Genomic DNA, 24,852 nt, shown 5'->3' with positions numbered 1-24,852 from the left:
GAGTGAGCGAGATGGGGAGGGAAGGAGTGTGAGAGGGAGAGAGAGAGAGAGAGAGCGAGAGCCGGATCTATCCGTCGCCATTACCGACTGGAATGAGAGGGGAGGGAGTCAGGCTCGGATTACACGCAAACCACAAATACTGTTAAAACAGGTTAAAACTATTCTTGTCGAAAATCTCTCGGATTCTTCCCGACGCCGGAGCCTAAGGAGTGTTTGGAATTGTGTTCCTTGTCCGACCAGGTGGGATTAAAGAGGGGATATTGGGAATGCCTCCTCCTCTCTGTGGTGTCGGGAGCAGGGAGCGACCATGTTAGGTAGGGGAATGCGTTTGGAGAAGAGTGTCGTGACTTTCCCCGCTGTTTTCTGCGCTCTGCTCGGTTTGGTTTGTGTTGCTTTGTTTGGGAGGAGGACTGAGGCGATGGCGTTGTGTGTCTCTGTCTAACACAAATGTCTTTTTCACAGCTTCGCTGCGAGACTCGGCGCAGTCTAACACTAACGCTTAGCCAGGCTAGCTGGACTGCTATCACACACAGAGGAAGCGTTGTCCAGGCAAGGCCTGTGTCGAGGATGTGGCTCTTCATTCTGACCAGCGCAAATGAAGCGCCTCAAATTGTGCTTTATTTAATCTTCTGTCGACCAAAACAACAAACGGACGCGTTAACGGCGCCACTGTAGTACGAAAATAAAGCCCTGGAGTACCTATATCTGCCCTCTGCGGCTGTGTTAACCTAGCTAAGCCCACCTATTTAGTCGAAGGGGTGGTGTTTCACCAAGTTATCTTCTTTTCTCGGACTGACTGAGACTGTCCAGGTCGTTAAATTTGAGGGTAACTCACTAGACCTACAGTTGAAGAAACCCGTTTTGTCCTGTAATGCGCCTTCTTGTACAGGCGAGGCTGTTGTGCTAGTTCTCCGGATAAAAAGTCACAGCGGCTGCTCGTCGAAGTAAGTTGGCTAGCAGGCGTGGAGCTGTTTGCCAGCGCTGTAACAATAGCTGTGCTCTATTCACCACCAGCTCACAGACTTCTCCCAGTTTCGACCACCTCGTACATACCCCCTTTAATACCCCGTAAAAGACTCTAACCCCGCTAACAACCATTACATTTACACTGGGTAACACTTTATTTGGAGGCTGCCTACATAGAGGCTTCATGACACGCACATCAAGATATGTTATAGAAAGCGATGCTCGAGTATTAATGAATATCTTATGTTGGTGTTTGCAAGACATCAAATATTTTGAGATAAATGACATTATATTCACATAAGGGCCCTTAGACCAAAGTGATGGACGCTTATTTGTTCAATTTGTAAGGCTGTTAGAGAAAACTTGTCATATTGTTTATTAGTTCCATGAAAAATGCCCTCAAACTAAAGTGATATAGGAAAATTTGTATGAAAGTGATCAGTTTCAGGGCACAGTACTGATACATGGTGTTCTTAACTAGGTCTCTGCCTTGTATGTTCAGTTACATGTGAATGATGCTTCATAACAGTGTTATAAAATGTCTGCTGCTTCAGTTCAGGGCCCTCAGGTCAATATACCGTCATTTACATCATAAAAGAGCTCATGTCATCTTGCAAATACTGATATAAGCTGTTCGTAAACCCTCTTATCATAAATACTCATTCCTTTGTTATATATGTCATTCAGGGGTTATGCGTGTGTTGTGAAGTCCCTGTGTTAGTGACACACCTAAAATGCGAGTTACGTTGAACTCATTTGGCCGAGAGGAGTTTGATCACTTGCATTTCTGTACAAAGGCAGTGGTTAACTGCACCTATGTGTCGGCATGGAAAAATGTAATTTGCCAGAGTTTCAGTCTGAGTTTCTACCTGATTTTTATGACTAGTAAACTCGATGTTGCAACATGCTCCTCCATAAATGACTAACTAGTTGTCTTGGTCTTAATGACACTAACCGAAGTAGTCCTGTGAATTGAGGTAGTCGCTGAGGGAAAGTCTTCGATTCTCTTTTAATGGTTTAATGACTGTTATCTAATAGGTGTGTTACCCACTCCTGTGATATTGCTCCCATTAATCCACAGCAGTGTTCTTCACTGGAGGTCACAGTGTTGCACGATTTAATGTTCTCTCTCTGCCTAACACACCCTGAAACATTAAACTGTGGTTTGGCCATCCAAGACTGAGACAGAAAAGTCCAAAGCAGTATGTTTTGACTGAAAATCCAGACATGGTTTTAATCCGAGGAATCCTAGGGATCCACAGCATGTCATGCATCGGTCATTAGAAGACCATTTGATTCCTAGACAGACTGTGTCTGAGTTTGTATATATAGACACTCCACAGACACATTAGTTCAGAAAAACTACTCTGTAGACATACCTAATAGGGTGCAGTACATTTAGTCAGTTGCAATCTGTAATCCACATATTTCTGACACCACCACTGTACAAAGAAGATAGTGGCCTGTCTTGCAGTGTGCATGATTGTGTCATGTTTCCAGTGGCCTCTTGCATGAATGACCTGTTCTGACCACAGGGTGGGTGCTGTCTGAATATTTAGTGTATTTATATACGCCTCCGAGTTTGATCTGTTTCATGCATACTGAGAGGCGTTAGTTAGAGAGACAGGAAATGAAAACGATAACTCTATCAAATAAATAAACCTATATTCACCTCCTGTATTGCTCACACACTCAACCCTTAGGCTCAAGCCTACCCACTTAGATAGCATTGTCTTTGGGGCAATGGCTATTATTTTAAGGAAAAGGGAGGCATACTTAATAAAGGGCTAAGAGTTTTACTAATAAACAATATTCCCAAACGTGTTTGTAAATGTTTAGAATCAGCGGTCATATAACATCTACCCTTTGGTCAAAACCATATTGCTTGGTAAGTAGGAATGAACAATATGATGATATTTGTCGTTACAATGATAAATTACATCACATTACATGTGTTTCATTGCAAAAACAGCATAATTATTAGGGATACACAACGATATAGAAGTCATATCGGTAAAGGCAGATATTTGCTTACAAAAATCAGCATCGGCATCATGCTGTTTTAACACAAGCAGTATGGGCTTGGCATTGTCATTCACAGATGTTTAAGTTACTCACTAATACACTTCTTAGCATTATGGACCAGTTTTTGAATATTACACTGGTACCAATTTGGATGGTCCTTCTCTTCTTAGCCCTGGAAAACACAATGTTTATTATTTTCTTAAATAAACTTAGTTTGTGTTTTAGTCAGTAAACGATATGAAAGGCAGACTCTTCAAACCCAAGGAAATCTGCAGCATTTCTGGACATTGTTGACGTATGACTTCCACTGCCCATAGTACAGTGTTAACTTGAATTTGTGGATGCAGTGACAGACAGTTTTTATTAACAACAGTTTGTCGAAGTGTTCCTGAACCCAGGTGGTGATATCCATCACAGAAGCATTAGGATTTGTAAAGCAGTGTTGTGTGGGAGTTTGAGGGTTTTTGTGGTTTTTGGCCATGCTCTTTACACACAGAAAGTATTATATTTTCCCTGAATCTGTTGATGATATGCAACGTAGTGACGGGTGAAATTCCAAAAATCCTTGCAATTGCTTGCCATGGAATGCTATTTTTAAACTATTGGACTTTTTTGCTGATGCATTTTTGACAAAGTGGCAAGCTTCAACACATCCTTGCCTATAAAGGAGTAGGCCAGTCCTGGAGGCTCATTTTGTACTCAAGCATGATTGCCTCATCTGTTTTGGATGCTTTTTGAACATTTCACAATGTTCCTAGTCTTAAATTCCTCCTGTCCCAGCTTTTTGGACTGTGTTGCAGGCATCAGTTTCAGAAGGAGTGTATCTTTACGAGAAACAATTAAGTTGAAAAGATAAAACATTACATATCTCATCTTTGCACTGTTTTATTTCCTATGCAGCTCATAGTAGATTTATAAATAAGTGCTCTCTGTTTTTATCTGCAATTCACATATTGTCCCAACTTTTTTGGATTGGGGTGTCAGCATCCGCCCACAAATCTTATACTGGCATCCCTAATTATTAGGCCTGTTCACTTGGGTTTAGTGCGGTATGTGAAAGGTTGAATAAAAAAAGAATTATGTTTTTATAATTTGGATAGTATTTTTTTAAATGTGTCACTGTTGATTCTTTTTAGTCTGTTCCAACTTGTCAAACCTCAGAAAAACTAAATATTGTGATGCATATTGTGTATTGTATGAAGGTTCTGAAGTTTTATGATAATATTCAAAAGGTCAAACAGAGAGGGCTACTGGTAGGGAAATCAACATACAAATATTAAAGGTGCTCTGTGGAATGGGGTTCAAAAGCTTGAGAAAAAGTGCATACCCATGGCACTCTTAATTGAGTTAAAAAATCTTTATTGTAACATTGCTATGAACAAAAAAAAATTCATTTAATCAGTAGTCCATAAGAAACAAATAACATATGTGTAGTAAGATAAAAAAAAATAAAAAACATACACAGATAATGTAAGAGGACAGCCAGCTTAATGTGAAAGCTTTTAATTCAGTGAAGAGTGCCATGGATATTCACTTTTTCTCAAGCTATTGTGATATATTTTTGCCATATTGCCCACCCCTATTAGTAAGGGTCCAGTAAAGCAAAGTCTGTTTATGTAGAATACAAGACTCTGGTTCAGTTGTGGAATACTATTTTAAATGACTGTAAAAAGAATAGCAGCCAATGAGGTGCCTAATTAGGTGTGTGTAATAAACTGCGAAGAATGTGTGAAAACATGTTAATCATGATTTCACAAAACTTGTGTTATGATGACATTGCTTTGATGTATTGATAATATTGCTTTATAGCTTACTGTTATCATTTGACTACTGTATCTCCTGTAAATAGAGAATAGCAGGTTTCTTTTTATTACAGTATAAATACAGTATAACTAGATTTACAATTAAACTAGGATGACCATCTCAGCTCTCATGTTTCTAGTAATACAAGTATCTCTGAATTGTTCTTTCCATCATTAATTTATATTTTTAATATATTGCAGGTAGGTGATACCCAAGGGCAAGTGCAGCTGCCCCGTGGTGGATGGTCCTGAGGAAAAGGAAAATCGACCGAGTGAGTTCCGAGTGAGACATGGAAATGCATCACCAGTAGCAAATGGAACTTCATCCTTGCCTTGCTGGCAGACTTTGCTTGGAGTGACAACGCAATGAGAGGGGCGGTATAATGGCCAAGAATAAGGAGCCCCGTCCGCCGACATATGCTATCAGCGTTGTTGGGCTCTCAGGCACTGAGAAAGAAAAGGGCAACTGTGGTGTAGGCAAGTCCTGCCTGTGCAACAGATATGTGCGCCCCAGCGCGGATAGCTACTACTCGGAGCACACTTCTGTGTTGAGCACAATTGACTTTGGAGGGCGTGTGGTGAATAATGATCACTTTCTGTACTGGGGAGAAGTGCTACACAGAGGGGACGATGGCCTTGAGTGTAGAATTCAAGTCATTGAACAGACTGAATTTATTGATGATCAGACCTTTTTGCCTCATCGGAGCACAAATTTGCAACCGTACACTAAACGGGCTGCAACTACAAAGCTGCAGTCCGCTGAGAAACTGATGTATATTTGCACAGATCAGCTTGGCTTGGAGCAGGATTTTGATCAGAAACAGATGCCAGATGGGAAACTGAATATTGACGGCTTTGTCTTGTGCATAGATGTAAGCAAAGGATGCAATAGAAAATTTGATGACCAGATGAAATTTATCAGTAGCCTTTACTCACAAATTACCAAGTCAAAAAAACCCATTATCATTGCTGCAACAAAATGTGATGAGTGCGTAGAGCAATATTTAAGAGATGTCCAAACTTTTGCTGCGAGCAAAAAGAATCTGCTGGTGGTTGAAACTTCAGCTCGATCGTCTGTCAATGTGGAGCTCTGTTTTAATGCTCTGACCCAGCAAATGGACAAAACACGAGGCAAACCCAAAATTATCCCTTATTTGGAGGCTTACAAAACCCAGAGACAATTAGTAGCCACGGTCTCGGACAGGTTTGACAAACTCATTGTGCAAAGCGTTAAAGATTATCACACAAGCTGGAAAATTGTGAGCAATACTTTGAAAAACCACCCAGACTATGAGGAGTACATCAACTTGGAAGGCACCAAAAAGGCTAGGAGCACCTTCTCTAAGCACATTGAACAGTTGAGGCAAGAGCATATCAGGAAGAGGAGGGAAGATTACTTCTCCAGTCTGCCAAAAATTTTGAACAAGTTGCTTAACAACTTAGAAGAGATTGAGAACCTGAGCTGGGCAGATGCTCAGAACCTCATGAAGAGCAGGGCTGAGTTTCAGTACTACTTTGTTGTGCTAGAGCAAACCCCTTGGGATGAGACAGATCACATTAACAAAACGGATGACAGAAGAGTGCCCTTTGACATCCTTAAAACTTCAGAAGGCGAGAGAATTTATCAAAACCACGTCCAGCACTTGATATCAGAGAAAAGGCGACTGGAAATGAAGGAAAAATTCAAGAAGACACTGGAAAGAGTGCATTTCATAAGTCCTGGCCAACCCTGGGAGGAAGTTATGTGTTTTGTCATGGAAGACGAGGCATACAAATATATCACCGAAGCTGATCGCAGAGATGTTTACGGGCGGCATCAGCAGGAAATTGTTGAAAGGGCCAAAGAGGAATTTCAGGAAATGCTGTTTGAGCATGCGGAGCTGTTTTATGACCTGGATTTGAATGCCACCCCAAGCTGTGACAAAATGAGTGAAATCCACGCTGTACTTAATGAGGAACCCAGATATAGAGCTCTTCAGAAACTCGCCCCAGATAGGGAGTCCCTTTTACTAAAACACATTGGGTTTGTTTATCATCCCACCAAGGAGACATGCCTGAGTGGGGCGAGCTGTGTGGATCTGAAAGTTGAGCAGGTCCTTGCAAACAGGCTTGTTCAGCTGGACCATGGTCGCACCAGTCTGTACTACAACAGTGCCAATCTTGATAAAGTTAACTTGTGTCTTATTGGCAGAGAAGGACTAGCTCAAGAACTTGCAAATGAAATAAGAGCTCAGTCCACTGATGACGAGTACACCCTGGATGGGAAGATCTATGAGTTAGATCTCTTGTCTGTTGATGTAAATTCTCCCATGCTTTTGAACCATTCTTGGGTATCGACTTTCAAACCTCATGGGTTCTTCTGTGTCTTTAGTTCAATAGAGTCACTCAATTACATTGGTGACCGCATAAGCCGAATCCGAGCTGAGATCGCCCAGAGCAGAAGAGACAGGTTTACCCAGCCATTGCCATTTATCCTTATCTTAGCCAGTCAGCGAGACAGCGTTTGCAAAAACATGCCTATTTTAAGGCATCAGGGCCAACAGCTTGCCAATAAGCTACAGTGCACATTCATAGACATACCCTCTGGGACCTTTCCACGAAAGTTTAATGAGTCTCAAATAAAACAGGCACTCAGAGCAGTCCTAGAGGGCCTAAAGCACAATTTTGATGTGATGAGCCCAATGCCCTCCATCAAAGATCTCTCCGAAACAGATTTGCGGATAGTTATGTGTGCCATGTGTGGGGATCCGTTCAGTGTTGATCTTATTCTTTCACCTTTTCTGGACTCGCATTCCTGCAGTGCTGGTCAGCCTGGCCAGAGCAACACCCTGATCCTCGACAAAATCATTGGCGACAGTCGCAGACGCATACAAGTCACCGTCCTCTCATACCACTCTTCAATTGGAATCAGAAAGGATGAGTTGGTCCATGGATACATACTTGTCTATTCAGCAAAACGAAAGTCTTCCATGGCTATGCTGCGCGCATTCTTGGCTGAAGTCCAAGATGTCATTCCAGTCCAAATGGTGGCCATCACAGATAGCCAGGCTGATTTCTTTGAGAATGAAGCAATCAAGGAGCTGATGACTGAGGGGGAGCACATTGCCACAGAAATCACAGCTAAATTTACAGCACTGTACTCCTTGTCGCAGTACCATAGGCAGACGGAAGTGTTCACACCATTTTTCAATGAGGTGCTTGAGAAGAAGAACGGTATAGAAAGCTCCTTTATGTTTGACAACACGCGGGATGGACCGGGCACCACTGAAGATGTCTTCCCCCAGTCACCTCACAGTCACTCACCAGCCTACACATACTATCCTGACTCTGAGGACGATGCAGAGGGACCGCCACCTTATAGTCCTATAGGGGATGATGTGCAACTGCTGCCCACCCCTAGTGAACGGAAGTATAGAATCGACCTGGAAGGGAACGAGTACCCTGTCCACAGTACGCCAGTGGGTGAACATGAACGCAACCACAAAGTGCCTCCTCCTGTGAGACCTAAGCCTGTGCTAACCAAGCCTAACGTAAAGAAGCTAGACCCCAACCTTTTGAAGACCATCGAGGCTGGAATGAGGAGCACCAGGAGAACACGAGGTCCAATGATGGTCCACGGTGAGGATCTTGAAGCGTCTGATAATTATGCGGAGCCTGCAGACACTCTGCTCAAATCTAAAGGCTTTAGCGATGACATTTACGTTGTCCCAGAGGACACCCATAGCAGAATAGTGAAGATGCGCAACTCTTTTGGTGGGCTTCATGGGCTTCATGGCGATGAGGAGAATGGTTTTGACCGCATGTCAAAGTCTCAGGGTGGCCGAAGGCCCTCTAAATACAAACATCGTTCGAAGATCCTTTTTAGCAAGACAAAAGCGTACCATAGACGAGTTCACTCAGATGTCAGTGATGATGAATCAGGGCCTGCAGTGCAGAAGAAGAAAAAAGGAAGGGGTAACCGGGGCAGTGAAGAAGACCCTCTACTCTCACCTGTCGATCCTTGGAAGGGGGGGATAGACAATCCAGCCATCACCTCAGACCCAGAGCAGGATGACAAGAAGCCGAAGAAAAAGAAAGCACCGAAAAATAAGGAACCCAAAAAGGTGCGCTAACATCTTTATCTTTACACCTCAGTTTATGTTTATGGAAAGGTCTAATTTTAGCAGTGTTCTGAATGCGACTATACCACACTCTCCTGTAGGAAATTATAAGCTATGTTGAACTTAACCTGCTGTTGCTTTGTTCATGGTTTTAGTATCAACAAAACTGAATATTTTATATGAAACTTTATTGTTGTACAGGTAAAAGTAAAGACTACAAAGCCTTTGTATCCACCAACTCGGAGAAACTGGGAAAGCAACTACTTTGGGATGCCTCTGCAAAGTGTGGTCACTCCTGATAGACCTATTCCATTGTTTATTGAGAAATGTGTGGACTACATTGAACGCACAGGTCAGTTTCATGGTTCTGATTAATATTTTAGTAGTAAATCTTGAAGTGTTTACAGTTGAAAAGCCAGCCATTCATTTCGTAAGCAAATAAATTAGCCTTTTCACTTCCTTTGCCTGTTACGTTTGGATTCCATGTCCTGGACATAGATTAAACCTAGTCTTGGACTAAATTGCATCATCAGAGGTGATTTACCATTGAAAATTCTCTATTTAGTCTAGGTTTGCTTATTGTCAACTATAGGGATGTGCAGTTGTCAGGGTAGTTAACTTGTACATGCCGGTTACTGTTGGAAGAAGTTACATTTTGGAATGAACCAGTAGTCAGTTAATTATGTTATCAGTGCATGATATTAAGGGGTTGGTGGATATTTCATCCATTTGTGAGATGCTCTGTGCTCTTGTAGTGACAGGATTGGATCTGCATCAAAGTCATGTTGAGTGTTGTCGGTATAAACGTTAACAGCTAAATCTATATTGAAGTGCAGGTTTCTAGGAAAGTTCGTTTTTTCTTTAGGTGATTTTTCTGTCATTAAGGAGAAACAGCTTCTCAGAGATAATATATTTTTGTGGTTTGTAAAAGTGTGAGATGTGCACTGTGCTGTGATAATGCAAAGTTTTGTGAGGGCCAATCAAATATTGGTTTCAGAACATTTAATATGATCAAACTGATAAGATCTTGGTCTGTGAAATGTTGCTATATTTTATAAATCTGCCTAAAACTGGCATAGCGTTTTTGAGACTAGACTAGTTACATTCACTGCTTTATTATCTTTATCTTAAAGACTGTGAGAAATAAGGATAGATGGCTTTGGAAAGCTTTGTGTTTTTGAGCCTGTTAAAATGTGTGCTTTCTTATATAGTCAATCTACTCAGTTTGGAAACTGCGTTTATTTTAAGGTTAGTGTATGCAAATGTTAGAGATGGAAAGCCTTTCATGTTTACAACATAACAATAAATAAAATCAATCATGTAAGTAAAGAGAAATATTAAATAAGGCATTTTAGCAATATTTCCTTTTCTGCTCGACTGTGATTGGCAAAATACAGATTTTAACAAGTGGACTCTGCTTCAAATTTTAACAAATAGACTCATGCAACATTTCAGTGGATTTTGACAGCTGCAGTTTGTTCGGTCACAGCAGTGTGTCCTTCAGTGGCCTATTCTGTAACTGGCTGAGTGTTCAATGGAAACTCTGACCAACATGCGCATCAATACAGCAGAGCTGACTAACGATGCAGGCCTAACTTTAAGCGATGTAATTTGAATGTGGCATCCGCAGACGCCACCATTCAGAGACTGTCCAGCTCTGAGGTCAAAGCAGATGTGCTGTTTAATGATGTGATTTTGAGGGAGATGATTAGGTTACTCTTTTTACTTGGCTAATATTTAAACATCAGTAATATTTTAGCTAGAAAATCACCCCAAGTTAGCATATTTGGGAAATGGTTTTACATGTGCGTGGGAGTCCAACTTCCTGACTGATTTTGTAAGGACGAGACAGCAGCTCTTTTATGCCGGTCTCACACCCCATGTGTGGTAGGTTAATGCGCACTGACAGTGATTGATGGTTTGAGTCACTTGGTTTTGAGAGCTGTTTGTTTCTGCTCAGGACACTTTTTTTTTTTTTAAAGGATTTTGCTTAGTTTTCATATAATGTAACTAGCTTAATTGTTTGCCTGGATTGCACTGCTGGCTGCTACCATCTTAATTATAAAATGCATTAATCTTTTGGTTTTGTAACTAACATAGACAGCATACTGGATCTTAAAGGGCCAATATTGTTGAAAACTAAATTTTTCCCACTTGTTTACATAAAAATTAGCTATAGTATATAAACACTGCTAAAGTTTCACAACATACAACTCTCTACGCAATCCATACAATCCATATATGTAAACTATGCTGCAAAACATCTTATTTTGAATTTACTGTTTCTGAGATGTCATTAAAATCAACACATTTACATATCTTCACCTATTTAGCCTACACCAGTTTAGCTTCCCCCATTCATGCTGAAGTTATAAGGAGTATTTTAGACTGGACTGCTTTTAGAATGAGGTACAATACAGGGCAGCCAGTCAGAACAGAAATTAATTACATAAATCAGTCTGTATGTTAAAGAAAGGTTGGAAAACGGTCTAAACCACTTAATGCTGTAAGTGGACTACAGAAGAAAAAAATAAATGCAAGAAAAATACAGGATATGGGCCCTTTAATACCAGTGTACTGTCTTCTGTACCATCCTGTCTGTCTCAGTGATGTAACAATAACATTTATTGTAGTTTAGTTAAAGATCATGTCCTTGGCTATATTAAGCACGTCATTATATTGTACCATTTCAAATTCTTGTTTTCTCAAAATCTTTGAAAGTGTAGTGACTTCTGTGCACCTCAAAAACATCACCAGGTTTTGATTACATCACTGCGCCAGCATGCAGAGGAAATAATATTAACCAATAATATTATGTTTTACCTAACCCTCCCCAACCCCACCTATCACGCTTAACTAGTTCAGAGACCCTCTCTGAAATATGTCACAGTACAGAAGGAAAATGTGCTGTTTTCCGAGTCACATTGACTTTAACATAGATGCAACAGAATTAACCATTTGACACATGACTTTCTTAACAATGCTTGTTTCATGTATTATACTCATTATGACTTGAATACTGTTAAAATTTGTAGCGTTTTCTATTTTGCACCCAGTCACAGAGCTACTAATACCTCATGGCATCTTTTTAATTTATTTATTTATTTTTTTAATTTAAGAATTTTGAGAATTTTCTCAGCACCAAATATTATGTGATACTGTTGAAAAGAAGTGGTGCTGTTGAAGACTTGTCTTTGCTTTGAGTGCATTTAGAACTCGTTAAGTTTACTGCAGTTGCAGTAGTGGCTCAATATGCCTGTGGCTGTATCCGAGCATTGTGGGTCTTTATTTAAAAGCCTTTTCAGTGCATCTTGCCTGAAAGAGTCCTGCAGATGAAAGAGGTCATCAAGCCCCCCCCTTCCCCAAACACACACACACATACTCATCCTCATTCTCTGCTACGCTTTAAAACCCAGAGGAAACGATTAGTCAAACTCAGCTAGTCCTTTACCAGTCTGAACATGCTGTATGCTTTGGCCGGCATCTCTTCTTCCATTTTGTGATCTAGAGTCTGTGACACTAGGAACTGTGTAGATTCAATGGATTTTTAGGGGTGCTTATTAATTGTCTTCAATGAATCACTTAGCACTTTCGCTGTCATTGTTCCCTAGCAGCAAGATGTCCTCCCTGAAATAGCTTAGCACTCGTATGTGACAGTGTTGCAACAATTAGTCAGCCGATAAAAATATATCTCTGAGAACTTTCACATTGTGCAAGTACACAATATATGCACTGGCCTTTTAGCCAGTATACTGGTTTTGAGTGGACAGCATGACTTTAATCTTTAGTTGGAATTATCTATGAAATGGCTACACTTTAGTGGCTGCCAGGTTTTGGAATTGCTAGCAGATCTACACAGGGAGATGAAACTTAATTCAAACAGACTTCTATATATCTGCATTTTTTTTGGAAACCAAGACTTGAATGATAGGGTTTTCATTTATATAGTACAAGTGCAGTCGTCTTTCAGCAGCAAATTTTTGTGGCTAATAAAGTACTAAAAAATCTATAGGCTGTGCAAATTTGTCATATTAAATGCCTACCAAGAAAGTATTTGTGTTGCTGATAAATTAACTGAACGTACCTGAAACATTGCAAATTGTATCAAACTGTAACTGAAGTTCTTTCTGATGGTGTTCATGTAAACTGTTACTGGAACTCTTCTGTAACATCACTGCTCGTCTGAAAAGGGAAAGAAAATGCACAGTGTGAATTCCATTCTAGAAAACATGCTGGACACGTATGTCTGTTAAATATAACACTTTTAACTTTAAAAAGTAAGACATGGTTACAAAGCTGTCTGTTACTGCCACTGTTTGTTTAAGTGCTAGCTAACACAAGTTTTTGTTTCAGCTAACGCAGAGCATTTTGTAGGTAGTGTCACTAGTTAGTCATACTTGATTTGCATCAAAAGTAGTTTAATACACTGACAATTTATTAGCAAATTCAATGTGTTTAACTTCCCAAATTTGAACAAATTCCATTATGTTATTTCAGCAATAATGATAAAAATGAATTAGATTGTCTGTATTTCAGTTTCTTAGTAACAATCCCTGATAAAGCCTTGTGTTTCAGTCTACTGTTGAGTGAGTAGCCTATTTTGCTGGCTATTAGCGAAAGCCATAATAAAATTCTCAGTTTCAATCCGTTATTCAGTGAGTAGCCTGTTGTTTCGAGTATGTAGATTCATAAAGGAATACTACAGGTCAGGGGTTGATAACCTGGGGGTCAGTCCCCCCTTGGGGGACATGATTCCAGGCAGGGTCAAAAGTGGTGCTGTAAAGATATACACCTTATGGAACACATCGAGAATAATTTTGACATGCTGCTGGGTAAAAAGCCATGTCCCTTGTGGAAGAAAACGCAAAAAATAAACTTGTTTCCAAACTTTAACCCGGCAAATTTGTAAACCTCAGAAGCGTCAACCAACAGAAATCAAAAAGGGTGAGCTGTGGTGTCTTTTTTCTAAAAAATACTAAACAGACAAATGTTCTTCAGTTAGTATATTGTCATTCATCACAAGTCCAGTGAGTACGGGCAGTGCTGATATGAGGTAGATTTGGAGGGAAGGTATTAGGGATGCATTGATACCGATACTGGTATCAGACGTTGGGCCGATACCATGCTCAATTACTCATATTCATGCTCGTAAAAATGCACCGATACCAACATTTCTGTACCCGCTGATAACATGTGGCGCAAGTCGAGTCTACGCTGCTGTGCTAATGAAAAAATGCAGTGAAGGACTCTGCTTACACAAAGAAGAGTTACTGACACCCTGATAGTCGGTCACAAAGTCGCTGGTCACTTTAAACATTGTGCCTTGGCTGATTCCCACCAGACCTACACTGTGTGATCTTAGCCCCTTTTTAAACACACAATCACAACCGCTTCCCCAATATGGGTGGAGACACGCAGGTCAGCCAAACGGAGGCAAAAGAGTAGACATTGCTGTCTATGCCGACTTTGGTCTGACTGAGTAGAAGAGCAAGGTATAAATGTTAACACAGTGATTTTTTTTGTAAGGCAGGCTGTAGAGAGACCGTATTGTCCTACCATGTACATCACCGCCTGGTTTTTAGCTTCCTTGCACAGTGTTTACAGCGCTGCCCAGTTTCTCTTTGCTCAGTACTTAGTGTGCGGCATGTTATTTTGAATGAAACAGCTTTCAGGAGCTGTGTTTCACGTAACATGCATGGAGCGTTTTTGTACAGCATGAGTGTATAAATCGTAGGCTTTGTCTGCACATGATGGGCTATTTGGATGTACAGTGTGATACACCAAAGAACAAGATTTCTAAAACCGCACAGTGTATGCCTGGCTTTAGAGGACATTCACTACAGCTCAATCAGCCAAACAAAATACTTCAGAGGTAAAACACTATAAGTGAGCTCTTCAGAGGCATTAGTCTCAGATATGAATCCTGCTGTCGCTGAGATACAGATACTGATGTAGAAAGAGACGGATCAGGGTTTAAACCCATGAAACGTAATTTACAGCTGTACAGAAGTGCTTTTGTGATGAGGAGCAAAACCTAGTCTTCTTCACTGCAGTGCTGTCCGATCTAAAGTAACTAATGTAGCATAGCTAGCTAATGCACGTCATTTAATACCAGCTAGATTTGAATGATTTACCTATTAAGGTACATTGCACACATTTACAGTAACAACTACTTAATTGTGAGTGAGTTACACAGTGTGGTATCAGACTTGGTATCAGCAAGTACTAAGAAAGGTGTATTCATACTCTGTCTGAAAAAAGATGAAATTTAGCGCTACCCAAAGCTAATTGTCTTGTGTCCTTTCCCATTCAAGTAAATTAGCTTTTTCGCCAGGCAGAATTTACTCATGGTTAGTGTGACTGTAGCTTTACTGATGGAGGATTTTGATTGAACTGAAAGATTGACTGAGTATTAAACTTGAAGCACTTTTTCAGTGCTTTACTGCTGTAGGCCAAAAATCAATACTTAACTAAATATAAACAGTAGAAAACGGGGGCAAAAAAAGACATTATTCAAAAGATACATTTTAAGATAAAATTGTAAAAAGGAATTTAGTTTGACATACTACCAACAACAGCTCAGTTTTAGATTAAATTAATCTAAAGATTTAGTTGAGAATGGTCTTCTGCAACCCTAGTATATGATATATACACTTGCAAACTGAGGTAAAGTGCTCAAACCCAAATGGTTTAGTTCTGAGGAAGTGACTTAAGGTTAATTTAGTTTAGTCTTATTTCTATGGAGTAGTAGTGTTTATGTCAGTCATTGTCACAAAGCACTTCTACAGAAATCCAGACTTCTAATGAGCAAGTCAAATGCAAAAGTTGCAAGAAAAGCTGTCTGTGTGCTTGAGGAAGAAACACTGAGAGAAACCAAGACTCAAAAGAGGAACCCATCCCTCTCTGGTCATCACTGGATTGTGAAATAATAACACTACAGACAGTCCAAATCTACAACAGAGGTTAGCAGAGGCCTTTGGATTTGTGAGCTAAGTCAATAACTAATTTCAAAAATTCTGTTAGTTCTGAGTGCAAATTGCTTCTTTAGTTTCCTTTTCAAGTCCATGAGGACCATGACTGGATAAATAGGTTTTAGGTCCTTTAATTGAACACTCAAACGCTTTTTTACTATTTACACTCACTGCTTTTTACCTACTTTTTACTCTGTCTTTTTCAGAGCAGCGCTGTCCTTGGGCACTTTTACAGCGCATATTTTCTTGTTCAAAGCATTATTGTTGTTTAAACCAGCAAGTAGTGGTCACAGAGGCAAAGAGCCAGTGCAGAAAGCATTTTGGATGATTTTGTTATAGTGATGTGCTTTTCAGTGTGACTTTATTGTTGTGCAAAGTGCATTCTTCAGGGTTTTCCTTAGCCTAACCACTAAGATTTTCTGAACTACAAGGATTAAATGACTCCTTAATGGGGAAGGATGGGATTAAACGTTCTTTCGTGAAGGAAGTACTAATGATGTTTATCGAAAACACTGTGCATTTAGGGATGCATTTGGTTGGTAATGAGTAAAGTGCTGCATTAGTGTCTGGTAAAAATTATATGAAGTTACAAAATGTGGTAAATTTCTCACAGGCAGTCTTTTTGATCGATGTATCTCATCTGGGGCACCAGACGAACAGACTGTCCATAACCAGTAGAGGCAGGTGAATTGAGTAGCTGTGGGAAAATTCAGTCTATGAGAAATTCACCATCTAAACCTAGGCATTGATCTGTGGACTAGATTTGGAGTAGCTTGGCTAGTTAAGCATCCTGCTTCTCCACCTGGCCATTGGTCAGCTGCTCTCACAAGCAAGCGTATAACCTTTCCTACTCACTGGTTCCCACAGAGTTGGGAGATTATTTTCTGTTACCACTTTCCAGTGATCTCAACCAGATTTGCATTTCCTGTTGGAATAGCTAAAATGTTGCCTCCCTGTTGTGCCCTTCTTAGACATGCTGCATTGAGAAATTCTAGTGACTTGTGCACTTCTTGTGTAGTATTTTATGATTTTATGATTTTTTATAAGTTGAAAGGTTTCAGGGCAGCTGCTAGGGCTGGATAACATTAATTTAGCAAATGTTTCTGGAATTCTGTGCCTTTATGGTTCTTAATAAATGACGTTCAAACGTTGTGGAACGTAAGGGTGCTGAAATGTGAAAAGTGAGCAAAGATTTCTGAGCAGTGAAGTTTTCCATAAACATGCTCTTTTTTACAGCTTTTAAACAGCGAGTGCTAAAAGGTTAGTATGTATCAATTATTAATGTTTGCAACCAAACCAATCACTTTGTTAGTAGTTGTTGCAGAGCACCACTATATGAGCTGGGCTGATGGGCAGAATTTTTAGAATCGATTCAGTTTATAATAGTTGTTGAGGAGGAGTCTCAAAAGGAAATGTCTGCCAAATATGGTACACTTTGACCTTTTGACCTTGGTATGGTAAGCAGTAGAAAACGTAGGCAAATAAGTCAAAATATTTGTGAAGTAATGTTTTTTACATGAGTTGTATTGGCTTAATTGTTGAACCCAGTGAACTGCATCATTCTACAGCATAGTCTCCTGAGGGACCAAGCCTTCAGACCCCTTACAAGGAACTGGTTTCTGAACATGTCACCTTTTTTACTGCTTACATTTTTGAATATCTGTAACAAACCTCTTGTTTGAGAAACGGATCTCATTTTTATTGTGTTAGTCAACTAACAGTGTGGTATTGTCTGCTGTTGAACCAAGCTCTTTAGGGTCTTTAAGGAAAGATATTGATTTTGCATTTGTCCTCATTATACTAAGTCTTTAGCTGACCTCCTCTCTTGAAGCCACTTGCATTGCCCTCTTAAGACAGCCACCTTGCTGAAGGCATCAAAGGTTTGATGGCTCTTATTTTTTTTTTCTTTTGACACACCATGGTCTCTGGTGAATGCTTAGCAATAAATGTCCAACAACACAAAGTTCTGTTATTCCCATTGGCATTTTGCTGTCTTTTGTGCTCAAGGGAAGGGGTTGTCGGAACAAATTGCCTTTGACAGGCTGTCGCCACACATCAGGCCACGCACTTGGACCAGGGCGTAGATCTGAGAGCGAAATGAAAGGAGAGGACAGTACGTCATAAGCTTTGGAACTTTCACATATGAGCCAACTAGGGTAGCCCAACATATGGTTTGTTAATTGTTAGCTAAATGTTGTCCTCTATAATGCAGAATCTCAAAAAGGCTGCATTATAGTGCATTCCTTTTAGGAGTACGAATGCATGAAGTCAGAATCAAACACTCCTGGTAACAAGACTGCTTAGGAAACGATTACTCATGTACTCATCTTGCCTGTGAAATCTGGTAAAACTGCAGATTTGTTTACATTTTTTTTTTCCAAATTAAATTTTTTCTAAAATAATTAAAAAAAAAAAATCAGTCACATTGCCGTGACTCTGCTTTGCATATGTTGTCTTTGAGAACCACAAGGCTGTAACTTTATCATAAGCAGAAAACAGTCACAAAGCCTAGTTTATTTTAGTAGGCTTAGTTGATAGCACTAATTGCTTACTAGGGCTAGATATAGTAATTCAGTACTTTTATGGTACAGACCAAATTACTTCAATGCTACATTGAAATATTCCATGTAATCACATGCCAAATTAAGTAGCTGGTTAAGTAGTTGGTTTTATCTGCATCAATAAGCTAATTAGCGTGCATGTTCGAAAATCTAGACAGCTGATTGGCTGCCTAAAATCTGTATTCATCTTGTAAATGTCATTGCATCTTGAGTAGTCTGTAATTTGTTGTGGTCCGTAATTATGCCCACTCCTAGTGACACACTCATTTCTGAATTAAGCCACACCCTCTTTTGGTTTGGAATTCAGACTTCAGGAATCATGTGGGAATCGGAATCAAAATCAAAGTATCGGTATCAGCCCTGATGCTAATGTTAGCAGTGTAGGCACATAAACAAACTTCGATAAGTAACTGTCTGAAAATGCATGGAAAATATTTCTGGTAAACCAGCACAAAACCAAAGAGTTTGACGTTAGAACTAATGTAAACTAATAGATTGTAGGCAATATCAATGAATGATAAAAATGCCTTTGCCTGGCAGGAGAGGCTCATGTGCATAACATTAAACACTGTGCAAGCCTCTGGTTGTACATTTCAGGAAATCACTTTCAATAAAACAATAAATATGTGGATAAATATGGTCTAGCTATGGTTATTCTCCTCTACCTGTCCAATTATGTGACTCAGTATAGATAATAATACATAAAAATCAGTAAACTTAGACTCAGCTGGGTCGTCATCTGTCAACACTCACATGTCCAAATCAGCATCAGTCAGAATCACTAGAATCATCCCAGGACACTGAGCCAGTTCACTTTGAAAACCTCTGCTGAGGACTTAACAAGTCTCACATGCAAGGACAGTTTCTGCTAGCATTTATTTGTGTTTTTAGACTGTTAACTGGATTTAAAGCACAGGCCTTATTAATTCTCATAAGGCAAGACTGGCTCAAAATTGTCAACCACATATTCCATAATCATGTATGAGATGCTGGACACACTATTGTTATTTGTACAGAACTGAATTTAATATTCGGCACAAGCCAGTACAGTCAATTTGTATCGGCTTTACATTTGCCATAATAAAAAAAAACTATTAAACTGTACTTTTCCATCTCTGAGGCCAGTCTGTAAGCCTGGCAAGCAAGTACTGAACTTTTTTGACTGTGTTTACAATTAAGCCTGCTTCGACTTCAGATTAAAAAAGTCACTCGCCTGTATACTGTTATACTCTGTTGTTTCTGTTACGATTAGATATATTTTTTGCTGATTACTGAAGTTGCTACTGTTAATTCCCTGGAAATGTTACTTCCAAGAACGCAGTAAAACTACAATCTGTTCCCTTTTTAGTTTTGCTTTTTTGTAATTCGTTGAATTTGCAAGCATTACAGCCACATGTCTTAACAAGCATCTACATCTGGCTGGCAGTATTTGAGATGTTAAGCCAATATATTGAAATCATTAATTTAAGATGTTAATTCAGTATTTTAAGAAAGTCATTATTTTTTTGATAAAAGATAATAAACGTAGACATACTGCTACCAGAAACAGAGACGTTGAAAAAGATTTTTCCTTGTCTTTCTGGTAGGAATGGCTTCCATACAGCCAGTTGACTTGAAATCATAGCTTGGAAATCGTTGAGATGTTGCCTAGACATGCCAGTTTTAGAAGGGGAGGTGAGGTAATTGACTTATTACAAGTGTTTCGTGGTGATGAGTCCTGTTCAAATCCACCATATTAGTGATGTTTTAAGAACTGTATGACTATTAAACAAATCTTAGAGATAACCTGTGATGGCACTCTAAGAAGCATCTGCTTGTGTTCTCTGTGGCCCAAATCAAGCCGATATGTATTGTCCCACTTCATGTGTACTTCACGTGTACTCGACATATTGTGTGTGAAGTTTTTTTGGAGTGAAGGCAGTGCGTAAATGAAGTAGCAACTCCCATCTCTTCAATTTATATTCAGTGCGATTCAATTGTAAACATTAAAGATGTCTTGTGGTAAAATTCCATAACCCCACCTCCCCATGTCCCTATTTCTGTCCAAATAGTACTTTAGAATCTGTAGTATTGCATTTGCTGCAAATGGCATGGTTTCCTCTTACTCTTGGTAAAATGACAAAAGAGTTGCCAGCTTGCAGTACTGCCCTGCTATATGAAGGTGCTTTTTCTCCATTAGAGCAAAATTTTGTGTTTATGCTTTATGAATATTGTGCTCTCACAATGCAGTAGTGTTTTTTTTCCTCACACAAGCTTGTGTAAAAGCTGATTCTTTTATTGCAAAGCAGATAATTTGAACACAGCTTTGGATGGCTGTGACTTTAGGGCTTCCTAGTCAGTCAGCTATTCAGGAGCTCCACTTCCTATTAAAAAAAACAACAGTGCTTCTTTTCCCAAATGGGACATTCCAGCCCATGCATATTATGCAACCGCTTTAGTTTATAGAAAAGACACATTTTTATTTCATTTTTTTAACCATAACCCATCTGCTCACTATGAATTAGAGATGAGATGGAGCGAATGATGCCATCGCTGTCTGCTGAAGGACAGATGTCCTGGGCCCACTGTTTAGCCCATGGACGAGCTGACCACAGGTCATCGGGGTCCAGCTGGGCCGACGCATTACGCATGCTTCGCTGGCACACGCTCTGCTGGTCCTAGCACAAACCCTGGGCCATGTCGCTAAAAGAGCATCCGCTGTGCTCCTGATGATAATACAGCCTGATTTGTTGTACTTGTGCATAAGGCTTTTTCCCTCAATTCCTGCAATTTAAAGAGCATTAGAACTTTTTAGTGCATCAAAATTCACCTGTGTCAACATGGAAGGTCCATGTTTGCATGTGTGGAGCAGGCTTTATGTTAACGAATGCCACGTATTGCTATTGTAAGAGGGATGCTGTTTAGCTGCAGGCAGCAGATAAGGCTCCTCGCGTCTTCTAAATCCTCTGCTAGAGATTTCTTATGGGCTTCTCTCTCTTACTCTCTCTCTCTCTTGTCTGCCTTCTGATAAATCCCAACTCGCTCACTTCGCTTGACGACATGAGTGTTTATTTAAAAGCACTTAGACCAGTCTTACAACTGTCATCTCATCTTAACTAAACCTGTTGTCAAGGCGTAAGTATTAAGAAACAGTCAGACAAGTTTACTGGAAGAGCTTGCTGCTATGAAGCCACTTAAAGGTGCCTTTACAAGATCTGCTTTACTACACTGCATCACTACATTCAGTAGCTGCTTGCGTTTGTCCCAGCAAATTCCCAGCTTTGTTTTGACCTGCATGTTTTTCTCGGATTACTGCTGATGTTTCTGCCAACCTTGTATAATATGTATAATGCAGGAAAATGAGCAGTAGGGGTGAGCAAAATGACAGTGTGTTATGATTTATCACAATAGTTGGTCACATTGTGCTTTTTTCAGTATATCCTGGGCATTGTTGATACTTCTAGATCAGTGAACAACTGCAGGTATCAGAATGTATAATCAATTAGGGATGCACAGATATGAGAATTGTGAGCCAATATCCGATATTTTTCATGTCAATATGGACTGATGCCGATAACTAAACATTTCTAAAATGTAAAAAACACCTATCTAGATTGGCATCACAGAGAAAAGCAAGTTTTTGTCGCTGTCCAAAAAAAACGTATCTCCATTTTTTCCAATATCATTTGAAAACTATCTTGTACATTGTGTAAAATCAAAAAAGTGAACCAATAGAAATGATTCAGAATTACATGGGGAAAAAACTGTTTACAAAGTTAGGAAAGTTTTTGCCTTTTGTAAAGTTACTATTTTGATGATTCTTTTTATTTGGACAGTGATGAGTGGCAAAATGAATAAAATGCAGACATTTTAGTGCAAAAGCCCAGCAATACTTACACGTTTTGTACTTGCAGAATATAATAAATATGTCAGCAAATATCAGTTTGAAATATCGGTTATCTGTCTGGTGACGAAAGTTTTCGTAAAAAACATCTGCCAATACCAATATGATTCTGGTATCATTGTGTATCCCTATAAACAACAAGTGTATAGTAACTGCATAAACTGCATTGTAACAAATAACAGATTGAATATTAGCCTGCTGTACTGTTTTTTTAATTTTATTTTCATTCATTTATTTTCTTCTATTCTTCTATTTATTTCTTTGACCTTTTCCTGTCCTCTTCCTCAAATGTTATTCCTATAATGTTGAATTATCTTTATACTTAGTTTTTCATAGCTTTTATAAAAATGTTTTACTCTTTTGCTGTTACATTTTATCCATTCTTGTTCACAAACCTCTGAAAAACTAAACATGCATATTGTTTAGCATGGAAATGCCTTCAGGTATCATGATGTTATATATTTACCAAACCACCCTTGTTAACCAACCAGCTACTGTGCTACCATGGATTTTTCAGTCAATACAAGGAAGCAGTTTACGTGTCCTGATCTTTTACCCTTTTCTTCCTTTTATGTCAGCTGCTGTGATTTATAGGGACTGAGAGCTGCAAGACAAGACAAATACTAATGTTCTAGTACAGAAAATAATGACTCTTCTTGGACTCTGCCCCCTTAAAGTTCTCAAGACAGCATGTGTGGGCACTTTCAGTATGGAAGTAAAGGGAAGCTTGTCCTCTTTTGTCATGTCCAATCAGTGACAGTTGATCTTTTTTTCCAAAATCAGTTTAAGTATATTGAAACCCTGTGATGAATGTTTAATACAACTTAGTTTATTTTTAAACTAATTTCCTGTGGAATGTGCATGTGAACTGCTGGAGTTTGATTCTGATGATTTGACTTGCGCAGAAAAGGCAAACACAGTAGACTCTAAACTCCACCTTTGCTGTTGACTAACACAATCAACCAACATCTCATCCTTCATCCGTCTTTTTCACCCTGGGGTTGTGCTGAACACTTAAAGGAATAGTTTGGCGAAAAATCTAATTTACACAACTTTCCACTTACCCCAAATGCAGCTGATCAGCCAAGACATGCTTGGCGTCCAGATTTTGTGTTTAATGCCGGAGCTGTGAGGCTGATGTTGCTAACTAACACTAGAATACAGTAGTCACCCGTATAGCCCAAATCATTTCTGTACAAACACACATAATATAATACACAACGTTATATGTAATATATGTATAACATACAAATCTTTCACAGACTGGCCACAAACTGATCAGGAAGCCATATGAGAGAACGCGCCAGGGCTGGTATTCAAAAAGTAGTCATAAATTAGAAGACTGATCCTAGATCACATTTATGATGGTCACTTTTACAAAAAATGATTCTGGATTCTTACTCCTGAGGTCTGTTAGCAACATTAGCCTTGCAGCTTCAGTTTAAACTAAAGAAGTGAGGTTTGGACTCCAAAATTGTCTTGACTGAGCTATTCTGTGAATATCCTCCATGGTCAGAGCACTCAGATTCATCTTTAGCCTGTTCTTTAATGTAGGCCTAAAAAACTAACTACTTTATGGTTTGTATTATTATGTAAACAAGGGCTACACAATATATTGTTTGTTTATTGTTATTATGATATTGGACTCCTCATACTTATATCGCAGAAGGCTGCAAAATGCTTGAGCGTCTAACCAATCGCTAAGTGTTGGTTTCCCAAATAGGGATTAAGCCCAGCCCTGGACTACACATCATTCTGAATGGAGATTCTCTTTTGAAATGTAAATGAAGCCTAGGACTAGGCATAGTCCCAGTGCAGGGGAGCCAACCTTAAATGTTTTATTGTGTTCTATGAGCATCCTGACCAATCACAGATGTTTGAGTTTGGACTAATCAAGGCATTCATGTGGTCTAACAAATGTAGCTAAATAATTTTGGTCAAAATAATGCAGACCAAGCTACAATCACACTGTATTCCCAAAACTTTATAGACGCCTGCTCATCCAATGATCCTTCTGAAATCAAGGATAATGATTATTTGCTGCAGTAACAGCCTCTACTCTTTTAGAAAGGCTTTACACTAGATATTGGAACATTGCTGTGAGACTTTGATTGCATTCAGCCACAAGAGCATTAGTGTGGTCAGGTACCGATGTTGGATGATCAGTTCTGGGTCACGAACACCAGAGAACGCACTTCTACTGCTCTACAGACCAATGCTGGGGAGCTGCATACCTGATGTTTAGCATTGGGTATGATCACCTTATGCTCATGTGTGGCTGCTCCAGAGTGTCCCAAATAACAATTCAAATTCAAATAGCAATGCTTTTCTGTGGAGATTGTACAAACTATGTGCACAGTTGAACCCCTGTGTCAGCAGTGGATGCACCTTAAAGTAGCTGAATTAAAAAAAATTGAAGGGGTGACTGGATACTTTTTTTGATATCACGCAGCCCTTGCATAAACCCATTATAATGCACCACTGTAAGGTCACCACTGTAAGATCAAATGGATGTATGTATTTAGCAGCTGATGTGAAGGGAGA

At 39.5% G+C, this 24,852-nt stretch overlaps 1 protein-coding gene across 2 annotated transcripts in view; it reads left to right on the top strand.

Annotated features, from left to right (window-relative positions):
* The window catches only part of arhgap5 (Rho GTPase activating protein 5), a 45,617-nt gene continuing 20,765 nt past the window's right edge, over nt 1-24,852 (top strand). Inside the window, exons 1-3 of one of the 2 annotated variants that reach the window (XR_005008572.1) lie at nt 1-314; nt 4,995-8,895; nt 9,093-9,245. Coding sequence is in view for 1 of the 2 variants with exons in the window: in XM_036594053.1 (XP_036449946.1) it covers nt 5,177-8,896; nt 9,095-9,245 (3,871 nt within the window). In the remaining variant the exon portion in view is untranslated. Of the gene's footprint in view, nt 315-4,994; nt 8,897-9,092; nt 9,246-24,852 lie in introns of both variants that reach the window. The other variant, XM_036594053.1, reaches the window with a different exon arrangement.

The sequence above is a fragment of the Colossoma macropomum genome, unplaced genomic scaffold (genome assembly GCF_904425465.1).
Source record: "Colossoma macropomum unplaced genomic scaffold, Colossoma_macropomum, whole genome shotgun sequence".
In the NCBI taxonomy this organism is placed as follows: Eukaryota; Metazoa; Chordata; class Actinopteri; order Characiformes; family Serrasalmidae; genus Colossoma; species Colossoma macropomum.
This window is presented reverse-complemented; position numbering and strand designations above follow the sequence as displayed.